Below are 16,469 nucleotides of genomic sequence, written 5' to 3' on the forward strand. Positions count from 1 at the left end.
TGGCAATAGATTTGAGTGAAGTTATAAGCATGGAGGTAGTAACTGTTGTGACCGCAAATGACCCTTAAAGACCATTTGTTTCCAGTATTAAAACAGTTTTTAAAATGCAGGGGGGGGGGGAGAAAAATATTCGTCTTGCGATGATCAGCAGCTGTAGTTTGTAATTGCCATTAAAAGTATTTATTTTATTTTATTTAATAAGAAAATCCATTACAAGATTTAACAATCATGATAAGTATCATTTAAGTTATATGTCAAGGCTTAACTTTATACCAGTCCAAGTTCTGAGAAATATAAAACAACCATATAAACCAAGATAACCATACATCAAGATTTCGAATAAGATGGGAGTATACTTCCAAACTCAAATTTATAAAAACACCGTCTTATTCAGTCATAATTCAATCACTTATTAATAAACCACTGCGCCCGCAAAAACCCACAATATACCAAAGATATTTATTAATTGCAATGACACCCGTTTGGTGGTTTATTTAAAATAAAATTAAAAAAACTTACCATATCTACAGACTTATTATGCGCTTTTAAATCAATTACCATTAAGTAATTTTGCACAATTTGCCCCTGGTACAGTCATTGGACCTTCAGTATTCCTGAAACATGATCTCAACTCAAGTTCTTATCATGCATTAATGACAACAATCTCTACACTTGTGGGTAACCCTGTACTCCTGGGTGAGGAGAAGCAATATTCTCCCCATGACCAGGATTTGAACCCAAACCCATTGACTCATCAGGGCTGAGTCCAATCACTAACAACTTGGCTATGAGTATCAAATAATTGTATAACTATTTCCCTAGGGCATTGCACCTTCAGTATTCCTGAATTAACATCAACTCCTAAGAAGTATGCAACCAATGGGTTCTTGTGATACTAATCATTCAGATCATCAATCTCTACACTCGCACAGGTAACATCGTGCTCCTGGTTGAGGAGAAACAAATCTTGCTCATAACCAGCATTTGAACCCACATCCAATGACTCAGACACAATTGCTTTCCTTTGGTCATTGCACCTTCAGTATTCCTGAATGAATTCCTGAACCAATGGGTCCCTACACTCGCAGGTAACCCTGTACTCCTGGGTGAGGAGAAGCAATTCTTGCTCTTGACTATGATTTGAACCCACACCCATTGACCCAGACATCAGGGTTGAGGCCAATCACTAGACTGCTCAGCTACAAGCATCAAATCATTTCACACCATTACTTTCCTTGATTACACCTTCAGTATTCCTAAATCACTTTACATCATAAGAAGAATATGTTGAAGTAGCTAATAGGTTCTTGTGATGGTCATCATTCACATCAACTATCTCTAACCATGCAAGTAACCCTGTACTCCTGCATGGTTGAGGAGAAGCAAATCTTGCTAAAAAACCAGGGTTTAAACCCATACCCAATGACTTAGACAAAATTGCTTTCCTTTGGTCATTGCACCTTCAGTATTCCTAAATCACTCTCTAGCAACCTACAAAGTATGCGACCAATGGGATAGTCTCACACTAACAGGTAATCTACTCCTGGGCATGGGGAAGCGATAAAGGGTTTTGCTCACACAAGGGTCATGACCCAGATTTTAACCTGGACCTATTGACTCAGACATCAAGCTAGTCTGATCACAAGATTTATTATTTTTACACGCATCATATAAAATGCGTGTGAGCCCTCAGAGTACAAGTACGTCTACAAATTAGTACAAAAGTATGGGAGTCTTTCACATTCCTAATGAAAGCTTGGAAAATAAGTTTCCAACAATTTTGTTTTTAAAGCCTACATTAAAACTAACCTTTTATCTCATACAGCTGTCTTCATCCTATCCTGACAATTGACCTATTCATTATTTCCCTTTGAGCTCTGATAGCTTCTAGCACAAGTCCTGTCCAATTGAAATATAGGTAAACTTTATCGGTGGTTTCTTTAAAATTTGTTGATTTAAAAAAATTGCACTTGTTAAATAAAATGTCCTTTTACTTTGAAAAATATGTGTTCTTCATTTAAAGTATGGATGAGAAATGCACTTTTAGAAACATTTTTATTAAGATAGGTTTGAAGGCAAAATTATCAATACAAAATAAATGTTTCTCGGTCAACAATAAGCATTTATATCATACAAAATTCTTTTAACAATTTAAAACTGATTTCTAAATCTAATTAAAGACAGTGGACACTATTGGTAATTGTCAAAGACTAGTCTTCACAGTTGGTGTATCTCAACATATGCATAAAATAACAAACCTGTGAAAATTTGAGCTCAATCAGTCGTCGAATTTGCGAGATAATAATGAAAGAAAAAACACCCTTGTCACACGAAGTTGTGTGCTTTCTGATGCTTGATTTTGAGACCTCAAATTCTAAACTTGAGGTATCGAAATCAAATTCGTGGAAAATTACTTCTTTCTCGAAAACTACGTCATTTCAGAGGGAGCTGTTTCTCACAATGTTTTATACCATCAACCTCTCCCCAGTACTTGTAATCAAGAAAGGTTTTATGATGATATTTATTTTGAGTAACTACCAATAGTGTCCACTGCCTTTAAGAATGGAAGCTTTACTTTGTTATTTGTATTTTACAAGCTAAGAAAATTAGTTTACAATAACACAATTTCTTCAAATAGCCTAAACCAAACCAATATATTATCTCGTACAGCAGTTACCCTTCATACAAAAGTCTTGAAACTAGGCATAAATTAGATACAAGTGTCAATTAACCAATTCAATTATTTCTGATATTTTTGAATACAATTCCTGTCCAATTGAAAACTATGTACCGGGTAAATTTGATCATTTGTTTATTCAAAACGAATTGATTTGAAAAAATGCATTCATTTTAAAAAAAAATGTCATTGATTAATGTTTCATATATAAATGGCTCTGTTATATAATTTTGTAGATTTGATCATTTGTTTATTCAAAACGAATTGATTTGAAAAATTGCATTAATATTAAAAATAAATGTCATTGATTAAAACTTTGCTTAATTTAAAGGAACACGTTGCCTTGGATCGGTCGAGTTGGTCATTGAAAAGCGTTTGTTATAATATGCATATGGGTAGAAAGATGCTGTAAAAGTAGAATACAATGATCCACAAAAACATGCCTCGAAATTGCACGGTTTTCCTTTTACCTCGTCGGCTAACACGGTCGGCCATTTATGGGAGTCAAAATTTTGACTCCCATAAATGGCCGACCGTGTTCGTTCGCACAGTAAAAGGAAAACCACGCAATTTCGAGGCAAACTTGTGTGGATCATTGTATTCTACTTTTAAATTACCTTTCCAACCATATTTTATAACAAACGGTTACAAACGCTTTTTTATCGACCAACTCGTCCGATCCAAGGCAACGTGTTCCTTTAATTAATTAAAAAAAAATAAAAAATCATTGCGCGTTCACCATGGATAAGGGCAATTCCAAGCAACCATAGACATGACACCAAAAAATCAAATTTTTGTCACAACTTTCCTTCCACTTAGTAATAGCTAACATATGAAACCAATTTATTTCTAGTTGTTGACAAGGAATGAACACAATCTTGCCAAATACGAACTCAGCTTGGGCTCCATGTAGGCGTGGCTAAATTGACTGGAAAACTGTAATGCGACTGACCGTAATGCGACTGACCATGGTTTTGCCATGTGTACCTGAAATTTCAAGTTGCTGACCATTTATAAGTATCCTGCTGGATACTCATGTACAAGAGCGTGTGTTTCAGGTAGTAAAACTTTCGCAAGTTTTTTAGTTAGAGGAAACTTCGAATTGTGAATAGTGTATTTGTTACCATGTCCTTTTTGTGTAATGCGACTGACCGCTTTTTACAACGTTATAACATCAAGAGCACAAAGCCCACAACGTTTCTAATACCATCAATTCAAAGCCTTGGGTGTCAAGTACAAATCAGTCTATAAACTTAGTGGAAAAAATATCTCATACAGAACTACCAGCACCAAGATCCAAAAATGGCATGGAAAAGTGTAATGCGACTGAGCATGGAATTGCCCATAAGCATTTTCATGCAGTAAGCACCAGATGCCTTTTCGTGAGCTTTGCCCTACGAACTCGCTTAGTAAGCATGAGTTCTAATGCTCATGGTGTCATTGCAAACTTCAATAAATTTGTATTCCCACCTCACAAAATTTCCTATTAATCTTACTTCTTATGTTCATTCCAAGATGCCATTATGAGCTGGGTCCAATTTCATAAAGCTGTTAAAGCAATATTACAGAATTGGTTTTTGCTAGCAAAAAAAATTGCTGGCAGTGTAAGCACTTTATGTAATCCACCATATACATAAACTGACAAACCTGTATAAGTTTGAGATCGATCGGCCATCTGGGTCACGAGAGAATAGTGAAATACAGATTAAAAATTTTGCATTGCATCGATGCCAAAACAAAAATGAAAAAAAACGCTCACTGAGTGATAAACTCCGAACAGACAAAAATATTTCAAGGGAGGTTTTCTACTATCATCATCATAAGACCGTGTAAGTTTTATGTAAATCTGTGATCTTCACGATTTTTGTTTCTTACCAATTCTGTAGTTACTTTTTAAGCAAAAAATATTGCTGTACAAATTTCTTTGCTAAGCAAAAAATGGGTGGGACACCAGTCACAACACGGTAAACTTAATTTAATTTCGGCTGGAAACCTGTTTCTGTTTAAGCAGTACTTTTCCTGTGCTTAGCCGGTTATTGTGCTTGCAGGCATTATGAATATTTTGACCTTGGCTACCTTGTGTTCATCTTTGTGTCCATCACCTGAACTCAAGTCCCTCGGTTCATTAGTCATCGGGCATAAACTCTGTGAATGCATCAAGCTCTCGTCCTGTTGTTGGTTTCAGGTTTTCCCAATACTCCCAATTGGTTCTGAAATAGATAGATTAATTATAGGTTTAGCACAAAGCTAAAGAAATCCAACTCATCCCCTTCACTCTTTCATTCGCATTCTCCTATCAGAAGGAACCATCTCTTTCTACTTGTACAAACCGGTTCAGACTTTCTTTTTTACCAAGTGCTCTTCATCTTTTAAACTCACTTTTGATCAGATTTTTGGGGGCTGTCAACTCAAATCAACTGTCAACCGGGACACGTTGCCACCTACTCCAGGGTTACCCCCATTCGGATTCCGTATGGATGTAGGTGTGGGTATCATCCACTAGGAGCCTGGCTGGTAGAGCAAGATGCACTACCATCCAAACTTTGTACGAAGCCATTATGGTTAAAAGTGTTTTTCTCAAGGGCACAATTACGTGTCATGACCAGGATTCGAACCCACGCTCTGCTGCTGACCGTGCAGGGATCACATCTGAATATACCATACAACCTGGGAAATGGCAGCCAAGGGATCACCTTAAGGGGATGCAACTTTATATTTTCAAATATCAAGTAATAAAGCACAAGGGACACTGATTGTGGGTAATTGTTTAATAATTTGAGATTGAACAAAGAACAAATTTACCAACTACCTCCGGGATAACCTGCCAGTGCTCTACCAGCTGAGCTTAATGTATGCTAAGTGGCGTAACTTAAAGAGGGGGGCATTGATGTTTAAGAAAAAGGGCAGATAGAAACTTGGCCAGAGGTGTCCTTAGCTAGAAAGTTGGTGCAGCTCCCTTGTGTCCCCTTTAAATTTTACCCTAGTCACAGCACTCCCTATTTTGTCATCTTTGTTCAGGGGTGTCAGAATCCGTATAGCCTGTAACTGCTGAGTAGCAAAGGATCACACCAAGGTTTACAATACAACTTTGGAAGCGACATAAAAGCTTAATATGATTAGAGTCATTACAATAATTATGTTGAATTTCAAAATACTCACTTTTTAGAACAGTACTTGATGTGACTCAAACCCAAACTTTTCCATGAGCCACCGACAGGAGCACTTGGTGGAAGACGCCCTCGCTCTTCAGCCAGCTGCCAATCAGAAATAACAACTTAATTAAACTAATAATGAACATTTTTTCAGGCTCTCCAACCAAGTCCTTTTTGTTAAGTTGCTGGTTCTGTTTTATGGGTGTCATTGGCTCAAACATTGTCTGGTGGGGTTAGCTTATATAAGCTAGTCCAAGGATGTGCACTGCAATGAACTGGAAAAGACATTGCATGTGTGTAATTTCCGAGTATAGACAAGAGCCACCGACATTCACACTTGGTGGAAGCCCCCTCGCTCTAAAGCCAGCTACCAACAATAAAGCAACAACTTTATTATATTAATAATGTGCAAGTCAGGCAAGTCCATTTTATTATGTTGTTGGTTCTGTATTCTGGTTGCGGTTAGCTCGAAAATGGCCTGGTTCAAGAATCTTGCACAGCATTACACTGAGACCTTTTAGTTGTATCTCTTATCCCCGTTGAATACAGCCTACGAGGAAGGCCCCAGGGGATTGTTTTACCCCACCGCTACCATAGTGCACTTTCACACTGTCCCCATCAAGGTTTCTTATCCACTTCTCCATTTGCAAATTTTAAGAATACCCCTGGGTTTGACTGCTAACTCCTACTACAGAGCAGGGGTGGCTATTCCTTGGTATGCCCATCTGCAGGGGTATATTGGGAGTAGAGCGATCCAAATGTGAAAGGGCCTGCCTTTATTCCTGAAGTTGCAACCAGGGAATAGAGCAGTGTGAGAAAGGGCTCAAATGTTTAACAGCAATATACTCAAAGTTTTTACTGGAAACAACCAATCCTATATTTTGTCTTTAATAAGTAATTGAAAAGGTAGAATATCAGTGATGCATTACCTCTTCTGCTATTGCTTTGATATGGTGTGGCTCAAATCCACAACATCCTCCGATGTAACGAACTCCCAGCTCATAAGCCTCTCTAGCAAAACGATGAACATCAATACGGGTTAAAGCACGAGGCTCCATTGCTAAATGACAAAAAGAGAAAACATTAATGAGAGGCCAGGGTCTCTGTTCCTCTGTTGACTTTAATAATAATAATAATAATAATAATAATAATAATAATAATAATAATAATAATAATAATAATAATAATAATAATAATAATAATAATAATAATAATAATAATAATAATAATAATAATAATAATAATAATAATAATAATAATAATAATAATAATAATAATAATAATAATAATAATAATAATAATAATAATAATAATAACCAATTCTTAAATAGCGCATTTCACAATAACCGTAATGCCCTTTACATTAGTGCCCTGGTCATAGGGCCAATAACATCTCTGTAATGTTTCTTAGCTCCCTTAAGAGTGCACAACCGTGGCAACCGTTTAGATCACTCCAAAGGCTATTTCATTCACAATATCAACCTCTACCCTCGCAGGTACCCATTTATTCCCCTGGGTGAAGAGAAGCAATTATAGTAAAGTATCTTGCTCAAGGACACAAGTGTCACAACCGGGATTCTAACCCACACTCTGGTGACTTAGCACCAGAACTTGAATTTGATGCTCTTAACCACTAGTTTTTGTACCCCCTTCATACAGACTTGAAGATTTTTTATTGTAATGGTTTTTGCATACTTCATTCAAACTGATATTTCATTTCCATACTTTTTTTACTTAAAGGTATTGCTCGTTCCAGGCCTGTATAAGCGTCAATTTGGAAAGGGTAAGGGCACCTAGGTGAGGGCACCAAGGCAAGGGCACCCTATGAGGAAATTGTAAATTTCTCCTAGAGCATTTCAAGGGCATCATGGCAATGACAAGGGGGCATGGAGGCAATCGCCTCCTTAGCCTAGTGAAGTATCAGGCCAGCCCTTCAAAGGTGTGTTTTGGGAAATGAGACATTAAACTTAATATTACTTATAGGCATAGGCAACTAGTGCAATTTACTACTCAACAAGTCGCGCCTCAATAGACTAATATTTCACAAGAGGCATTGTGGCATGTCGTTCTCCACAGGCACAATATAGTAACATTCACGCTGAATGGATTGAAGGATTGTGCCCCTGATGTCTGATTGTGATTCATAAATAATGTTTTTGTGAATAGTCGTGAGCGACATAATCCGTTCACCAAGCAGGTAGTCACATCTGTTTTTGTGGTAGTCGTAGCAGCACGATTACCCAAGTAGTGGAAAACGAGTAGTCGCGACTCGACTAAGCATTCAATACTTGGGACTTCAACACTAGTTCCCCAGTCGTTCCCAGGGCTTATATAACATATTACTAAGAAAGTCAGCGAATTCATGGTCTTACCAAAAGGCCATGATGGTAGTGCGGCATAGGTCCTATACTTCTCAATCCCAGGGTCCTGTGTATGATAGCCCAATGGTTGGACCATCAAATAGGTCTCGAGTCCTGCCTCCTCTAGGCCTTTCTTCATCAAGGCAATTGATTTTAGACTGATTGCTGGATCATAGATGCAGTTAACGCCAACAACGCTAGCACCTGCATTTCGAAGGCAACCACAATATAAAATGTCAAACATCCCTCTAGGATAAATTAAAAATATACACAATTTCTCTTTGGAAAAACTCTACAGTGAAAACAAATTGTTTGTAAACCAACTTGACTAAACTAACTTCTAAGGAAACTAATTTAACAGCATAATACAACAAGTTTTCATTTCTAGAATTCTCTTTTGAAAAAATATAAAACCGGGTATTCAAGGTGGAAATGGATATAACTATTTCTTGTCCTAGTAGTTGCTAGTAATTACAAACATCTGATACAACACTACTTTAGGCCTAATAAATCAATAATTAATTAACCAGAACTAGTTAACCAGAACTAAATCTTGATATCTATACTGTAAAGTTAAATCTTTGTATTAACCTATAAAAAATTTCTGTGAGTAATACATGAACCGTGAACCTCAATGTGAAACAAATGCATTCAATAGCAAAATTACAAATCAAATAAAACATTCAAAGACAACAAGAATCATTTCAACTATCAAGATATAATTATGGCAGGGGGGCTAGAATTAGAAACTATTAAATTTGGGGGAAGATACCAAGATCGAGAGGAAAATATTGGAAGTCAAAATGGCCAAAGGTTTATATGTAGTCACCAAGGAAAGAAAGATATAGCCAAACAAATAACAAATCATAATGCACATCTGTTTAGAGTGAATTGTGAATAAGGAACTAATGAAGTTGACAATTATTCCTTTACAATTCTAAAGGATCTGTTAGTATAAGAAAGTATTACATTTCAAATGCAATATGAATATGAAAGATCGGAAGTTATACGTAGATGAAAATACTATAATTCAAAATGCACAAAGCTTCAATGTGAGAAAGGCAGAGAGCAGTTATATATGAAAAACATTACAATTCAAAATACACAAAGGTTTATTGTGAGAAAAGCAGAGATAAAGATAAAAACATTACAATTCAAATTACACAAAGGTTCAATGTGAGAAAGGCAGAGAGAAGCTATTTATGAAAACATTAATATTCAAAATGCACAAATGTTCAATTTGAGAAAGGCAGAGAGAAGTTATAGTTGAAATTATTACAATTCAAAATGCACAAAGGTTCAATTTGAGAAAGGCAGAGAGAAGTTATAGTTGAAAATATTACAATTCAAAATGCACAAAGGTTCAATTTGAGAAAGGCAGAGAGAAGTTATAGTTGAAAATATTACAATTCAAAATGCACAAAGGTTCAATTTGAGAAAGGCAGAGAGAAGTTATAGTTGAAAATATTACAATTCAAAATGCACAAAGGTTCAATTTGAGAAAGGCAGAGAGAAGTTATAGTTGAAAATATTACAATTCAAAATGCACAAAGGTTCAATTTGAGAAAGGCAGAGAGAAGTTATAGTTGAAAATATTACAATTCAAAATGCACAAAGGTTCAATTTGAGAAAGGCAGAGAGAAGTTATAGTTGAAATTATTACAATTCAAAATGCACAAAGGATCAATTTGAGAAAGGCAGAGAGAAGTTATAGTTGAAAATATTACAATTCAAAATGCACAAAGGTTCAATTTGAGAAAGGCAGAGAGAAGTTATAGTTGAAAATATTACAATTCAAAATGCACAAAGGTTCAATTTGAGAAAGGCAGAGAGAAGTTATAGTTGAAAATATTACAATTCAAAATGCACAAAGGTTCAATTTGAGAAAGGCAACGAGAAGTTATAGTTGAAAATATTACAATTCAAAATGCACAAAGGTTCAATTTGAGAAAGGCAGAGAGAAGTTATAGTTGAAAATATTACAATTCAAAATGCACAAAGGTTCAATTTGAGAAGAGCAGAGAGAAGTTATAGTTGAAAATATTACAATTCAAAATGCACAAAGGTTCAATTTGAGAAAGGCAACGAGAAGTTATAGTTGAAAATATTACAATTCAAAATGCACAAAGGTTCAATTTGAGAAAGGCAGAGAGAAGTTATAGTTGAAAATATTACAATTCAAAATGCACAAAGGTTCAATGTGGGAAAGGCAGAGAGAAGTTATAGACAAAAACATTACAATTCAAAATGCACAAAGGATCAATGTGAGAAAGGCAGAGAGAAGTTATAAGTAAAAACATTATAGTTCAAAATGCACAAAGGTTTAATGTGAGAAAGGCAGAGAGAAATTATAGATGGAAATATTACAATTCAAAATGTACAAAGGTTCAATGTGAGAAAGGCAGAGAGAAGTTATAGATGGAAATATTACAATTCAAAATGCACAAAGGATCAATGTGAGAAAGGCAGAGAGAAGTTATAGATGGAAATATTACAATTTAAAAATGCACAAAGGTTCAATTTGAGAAAGGCAGAGAGAAAGTTTAGATGAAAACATTACAATTCAAAATGTACAAAGGTTCAATGTGGGAAAGGCAGAGAGAAGTTATAGATGGAAATATTACAATTTAAATTGTACAAAGGTTCAATTTGAGAAAGGCAGAGAGAAAGTATAGATGAAAACATTACAATTCAAAATGATAAAATTAAAAAATGCAGTAAATGCACAAAGGTGTTTATCGTTTAATTGTAGTTCTGATATTTTCACACTTAAGAACAGTTTTATTGGACTGTCTGAGTCAAACTCCTTCTTACATGTAAGTGAGGTGGACAAGGAAAATTTGAAAATACAGAAAAAATGTAATACATTTCAAAAATGCACAAAGTTTTAACAAAATTATCAATGCAAATATTCACATAGCAAAATATCACAATTCAAGTTACACAAAGGTTCAATGAAAATATGGAAGAAAAGGTAGAGAGATACACAACAGGGAACAACATATCAGATATAGGAAAACAGCATGAATCATGTGAAAAAGTATTTTAATAGCCTCACTTGGGAATTTGACTTGGACAGCCTGACAACAATTTTCAAAAGTGCAAAAATATAAGAAGTATAATTTAATGAAAAACACACACACATTCTAAACAGGTTCAAAAGTCAATTACCAATAACTGTTTACTATTCAACAAGTTAGATTTTATGATAAACTATTGTTAGTTTGAGGACCTGAAGTATGTTACAAGCGGACAACGTACCTGCTTTTGCCATACGGACAGCGCATTCTGCCACAGATACCCCAAGAATATCCCCACTTGGGGGTAATGGCATGGTGAAAGCCACTGGTACTCCAACTTCAACCATGGTTTCAATGGCCCATTCAGCTTCCGTCACATTATTGAAAAACTGCATTGGAAGAAGATGAAAAGAAAGAAAATACATAGAGTTGAGCAGTTGCGTTATCCATTAACAGTGGTCTACTGGCCAAGTGCCAGTTAAAACACATCAGGACCAGTCAGAATTCACTCAAAGTGGTCCATATTTGAAAATATGGACCATATTTAAAAATATGGACCATATTTGAAAATATGGACCATATTTGAAAATATGGACCATATTTGAAAATATGGACCATATTTGAAAATATGGATCGGACCATATTTGAAAATATGGACCAGTGAAAAGCTGACGGGCAATTAAAATGACAAGCTAACTTGTTTCGCTGGCCAGTCACTGGTAATGTTAGGGGAAAACCCTGAGATTCATGCTGAAATGTTGGGATGATTTTTTGAACCCACTTTGTTACTCTTTAGTTATTTGTTTAATTAATAGTATTTATTGTTTATTTGTTCTTTTTTATTTTATTATTCTTCAAGACACTTTGTATTGAATATTTGCTTTTTCTCAAGGCCCTGCAGTGGGAGACCACAAAGTTTGTGCACAGTTTTACCCGGAAAAAAAGATAAGAAATAGATTAATATATGAGATATAAAATTATGTACATATTTACTTAGACCCAGTCTGCCTCAGCCCTGTGCATTTAAAAAGCCTTTAGTTAATGATACTACATTTGAAATTCAAACTAAATTAAGTTAAATAGGTTGTTTGAAGACAAGTAAGGGCTTGATTTTTACACTGAATGGCAGTCCTGAGGCCAGTGGTTTAAGTCTTGTGTTTTTCAATTCAATAACAAGTCATATACCTCAATGCATGTTCAGAACTAAAACATAACATTCAAATGTTGACTTTGAGTCTAAAAACACCTTTCAATTCTACTTAAGTGTACTTAATAGCCTAATGAAGGACAAATGAGATCAAACGTCTCTATTATGTCTTAGTACAATTATTGTTCAAACAAGAACATTTAAATGCATGTTAAATGGAAGTTTGTTCACAATTTGATTCTAGTCTTGTACAAGAACCCCAGTCCAATAGAACATTTTCAGCAACACACCCTTGGGTCTTGTGGATCTTCCCACAAAAATCAAGCCCTGCAAGTTATAATTTTTAAAACTATCAATTTTATTGGATTTATTTTTGAAAAATTCTAGTAGGAAGTTGCTATGGACCCCCACCGGAATCCCCCAAATGGGGAGGGGAATCCTCCAAATCTCCCAAGTGGAGCTCTAGCCTAGGAGGCCAAAGTCTGTCTACATACCTCGCCCAGAAGAAAATCCACACCCTTATCTTTGAAGATCGTCAGCTGCTGTCTGAAAGCATCCTGGCAGTACTTCTTGCCTTTCCCGAAACTTACTTGGGACACGGGAGACACAGAGCCAGCAACGAGTGCACCGCCCTCTTGTGCCACTTCTTTGGCAAGGTCAACAGCAGCAGCATTAATTCCATCTGCAGTCTGGCAATAAAGCATGAAATTATAGATTTAATAAGAGCCGAGTCTGGAATTTCATCTTTGAGAGGGCAAGGCCTTTTTCATTTTGCAAGTGCCATTTCCATCACTTGAAAAGCTTAAAGGCACTGGACACTTTTGGTAATTACTCAAAATAATGGTTAGCATAAAAACTTACTTGGTAACGAGCAATGGAGAGCTGTTGATAGTATAAAACATTGTGAGAAACGGCTCCCTCTGACGAAATGTAGTTTTTGAGAAAGAGGTAATTCCCCACTCAAACAATAAAAGACTTCAGCTGAAGCCTTTTATTGTGCATCTGAAAGCACACAACGTAACTCAAAAAGGGTGTTTTTATTTTATTGTTCTCTTGCAAATTCGATGACCAATTGAGTAAAGATTTCCAAATGATTTATTATTTTATGCATATGCTGGGATATGCCGAGTGAGAATGCTGGTCTTTGACAAATACCTAATGTGTCCAGTGCCTTTAAGAGGAATATCAATTTCGACCTTCATCCCCTTGAATTATTTTCATCAATATTTTCTTCTTGTAGCACTTTACCAAGAGTGGCTTTTACGTCTTGTTTGCCCTTCTCAGACTGTATCTCTTATTCCTGTAAAATACAGCCCTGGGAAGGCCCACCACTATCCTAGAGAGCTTTCCCACTGTCCCCACCAGCTCGCTATTCCATGGTGTTCCAGCTGCATGTTTCATGAATACCCCCAATGCTCCACGGGGTACGCCCATTTGCCGAGGCAGACTGGGGTCAGACCTGGGCCCAATTTCATAAAGCCTGTAAGCACAAATATTTGCTTAGCATAAAATGTCTTCCTTGGTAAAAACAGGATTACCAACCAAATGTCCACGTGATTTCCAGGATTTATCAAACAACAGCTAAATACCAGTATCAAAAAATATGCAACAAATGAAAACTTGGTTGGTAATCCTGTTTTTACCAAGGAAGCAATTTCATGCTAAGCAAATTTTTGTGCTTACAGGCTTTAAGAAATTTGGCCCTGGGTTAAAGGCAGGTCATTACCCCGGGCAACCCGGGGAATAGAGTAGTGTGAAAAGGTTTTATATTAAAAATTGCCTTAACTTACTAAATTTCTCTTGTTGTTAATGCCATCTGAAACATGTGCCAGTTGCTCATCTGAGCAGAAGAATGTAAATGTCTGTAACACATCAGCACCATTTCTCAGGAATTCACGGTGGAGCTGTCGAACTGTAAAAATATATGAAGATACACAAATTATTATAACATTGTAAGATGTCATTACAGTAAAAAGAAGGCCTCCTTTATATGTGGTACAAGTGTTCGAAAGTACAAGACTGTTGTATTTCAAAACTACAAAACCATCTGTCCAGGATTAGGCCCATTCAGCTTGTAATTTTACTATATCCAGCAGGACCACTTGCGAAAGAGTTTTGGTCCATGGCTCAAATTTGTGGGGTGTGGGGGGGGGGGGAATCCACAAGACCAGCGGTCTTGTATTTCAAAATGTTTACTGGACCAGAAATATTGTTTTAGAAGACCAGCCAGACGAACCATTTGGAGAGAGTTTGACTGGTCCTTGAGTGTTTTAACTAGCATTTGCTCAGCGGACCACTGAGAAAGGACATACAGTAGGTCTGATGAAGCCTGCTTCGAACCTTTTGGTTAGCGCGCTCTGCACCAAGAGTAAGGATGAATAGGAAAGTGTAGCTCCTATAGTAAGGATCGTTAGTAATGAACACCTCATCACATCTTTGGGCCACTTATCAAAAGAAAGGGAAGAATTCAACACACAGGCCTACCCTGTAGGTCAGAGTCAATGTGTACCTGCATCGGGGTGTAGAATACAAGCCTCCGGTGTCCAGGCACCAGCAGTTGCATATCCCCTCTTCTCCATGGTCAAAATGAAGCTGCCATCACCCACTACAACCCCCTCAGACAAACGCTCCAACAATCCCTGCAAAGAATAAAAGCTTCAAAATAATAACAACTTGGAAGTAAAAACCCTTCAGTTTGTACAAACACACAAATATTCACAGGTTTAAATATGACACTTATTACACGGTTAAAAGATAATGATGGTATCAAGCTTCCTTTAAAAAATTACTTGCTGATCTATGAGGTGCTATAGTTTTTGAAAAAAAATTAGAAAATAACTTTTGTCTCAGTGAGACGACCAAAGCATGTACATTATACACTTGATTTACATGAATTTCCTGAAAACGTCTGTGGTTTCCGTTTTCACAAAGTGGCGAGTCCACCCACGCAGCTGAAACACAACAATTGAGAAAAACGTAACCTTGACAAGTCAATCAGTCCACTTTATAATATTCAGACATTGTCAGATGAACAAGAACTCAGTTTAGACATTAAACAAACAACACTGTGAAGAACAACGATTTGAGTTGGGGATAGTAAAAAAATAAGTAAAACAACAACAAATAAAATATGGCAACAATAATGTGTGAGCCACCAGGCCTGGAATTTCTTCGTTGAAAGGGCAAGGCCATTTTCATTTTGCATTTTCATTCTTGAAATCAATGGGGGGGAAACTCTGTGTGGCTTGTGTATAATTCCCTGAGCTGTGAGTCACACGATGCGCTACATGAACACGCAATGCATACAACAGTGAACAGTCAAACTGTAAATTAACTGGTAGGAACAAAAACAAACATTATTGACAAGCAGTTACACAGTCTGGGGTTCTAACCCCCCCCCCCCCTTACTTATGTTTAACAATTCTGACATTTGCAGTTCCGTACAGTCTGTAGTTCTGTACAGTAAATGCAAATGTCAGAGTTGTTCAAAAATAAATGAGTAGGCCTACATATAGCCCCAGAATACTTGGTCTTGTATTGTATACAACCGAGGGCACAATTACTTCCGTTCAGGCAGACATGACAGACGAGTGAAAAGCAGGTGCTGATGTAGGATTTGAACAAACAAGCAAATAATGACTTCATAGAAACTTAGAAAGTGGTATTGTTTTACACTAACAGACAATCAATGTACACACTACATGTACATCTAGCCCACCTTGTTGGGCTGTAAATGGATTCCCTGTAAATGGCTCCGCTTTTAACATCGGTCTCATATTACATGGCGACAGTGATGAGACCCAGCAAGGTGGGCTAATGTACATCATGTGTAGCACACATGAAGAAGTATTTACTGTAAATTTTACATCCAGCAATGACAAGCGGACAGGTGTATGCAAACAAATCAAAACAAGTCAGTAAGTTTTCAAGGTAAAAAAGTAATAATTTACACAGTAATAATACGCACCTTTTTCAGACAAGCCATTGCTGTGTACTATCAGCATGTGTGCACACTTTATATCCATGAAACAGTGGCAAATACCCGGCTTCTTTTCGGTCGTTAGGCAGGTGGTTCCAGGGTCACTGAAGTCGAGTGCATTAGTGCGTGTAAAC

The 16,469-nt window shown here is 36.6% G+C and overlaps 1 protein-coding gene across 1 annotated transcript; it reads right to left on the bottom strand.

The window, feature by feature from the left end:
• Positions 1-241: 241 nt before the first annotated feature.
• LOC139943362 (betaine--homocysteine S-methyltransferase 1-like) lies at positions 242-16,445 on the bottom strand. Its single transcript, XM_071940190.1, has 9 exons — positions 16,324-16,445; positions 14,866-14,995; positions 14,147-14,268; positions 12,851-13,045; positions 11,451-11,598; positions 8,202-8,393; positions 6,759-6,889; positions 5,837-5,931; positions 242-4,887 (listed from the first exon to the last, which is right to left on the bottom strand). The coding sequence occupies exons 1-9, from the start codon at positions 16,339-16,341 to the stop codon at positions 4,803-4,805; spliced, it is 1,116 nt and encodes a 371-aa protein (XP_071796291.1). The 5' UTR covers positions 16,342-16,445; the 3' UTR covers positions 242-4,802.
• Between the last annotated feature and the right edge of the window lie 24 nt (positions 16,446-16,469).

Source organism: Asterias amurensis, chromosome 1 (assembly GCF_032118995.1).
Source record: "Asterias amurensis chromosome 1, ASM3211899v1".
Lineage (NCBI taxonomy): Eukaryota > Metazoa > Echinodermata > Asteroidea > Forcipulatida > Asteriidae > Asterias > Asterias amurensis.

What these genes read in the sequence shown, in the direction of transcription:
- LOC139943362 (XM_071940190.1), bottom strand. An exon ending in TGTCCGTATGGCAAAAGCAG is followed by an intron (nt 8,394 to 11,450) that starts GTACGTTGTCCG and finishes TTCGAAATGCAG; the next exon opens with GTGCTAGCGTTGTTGGCGTT. An exon ending in ACTACCATCATGGCCTTTTG is followed by an intron (nt 6,890 to 8,201) that starts GTAAGACCATGA and finishes TTTGTCATTTAG; the next exon opens with CAATGGAGCCTCGTGCTTTA.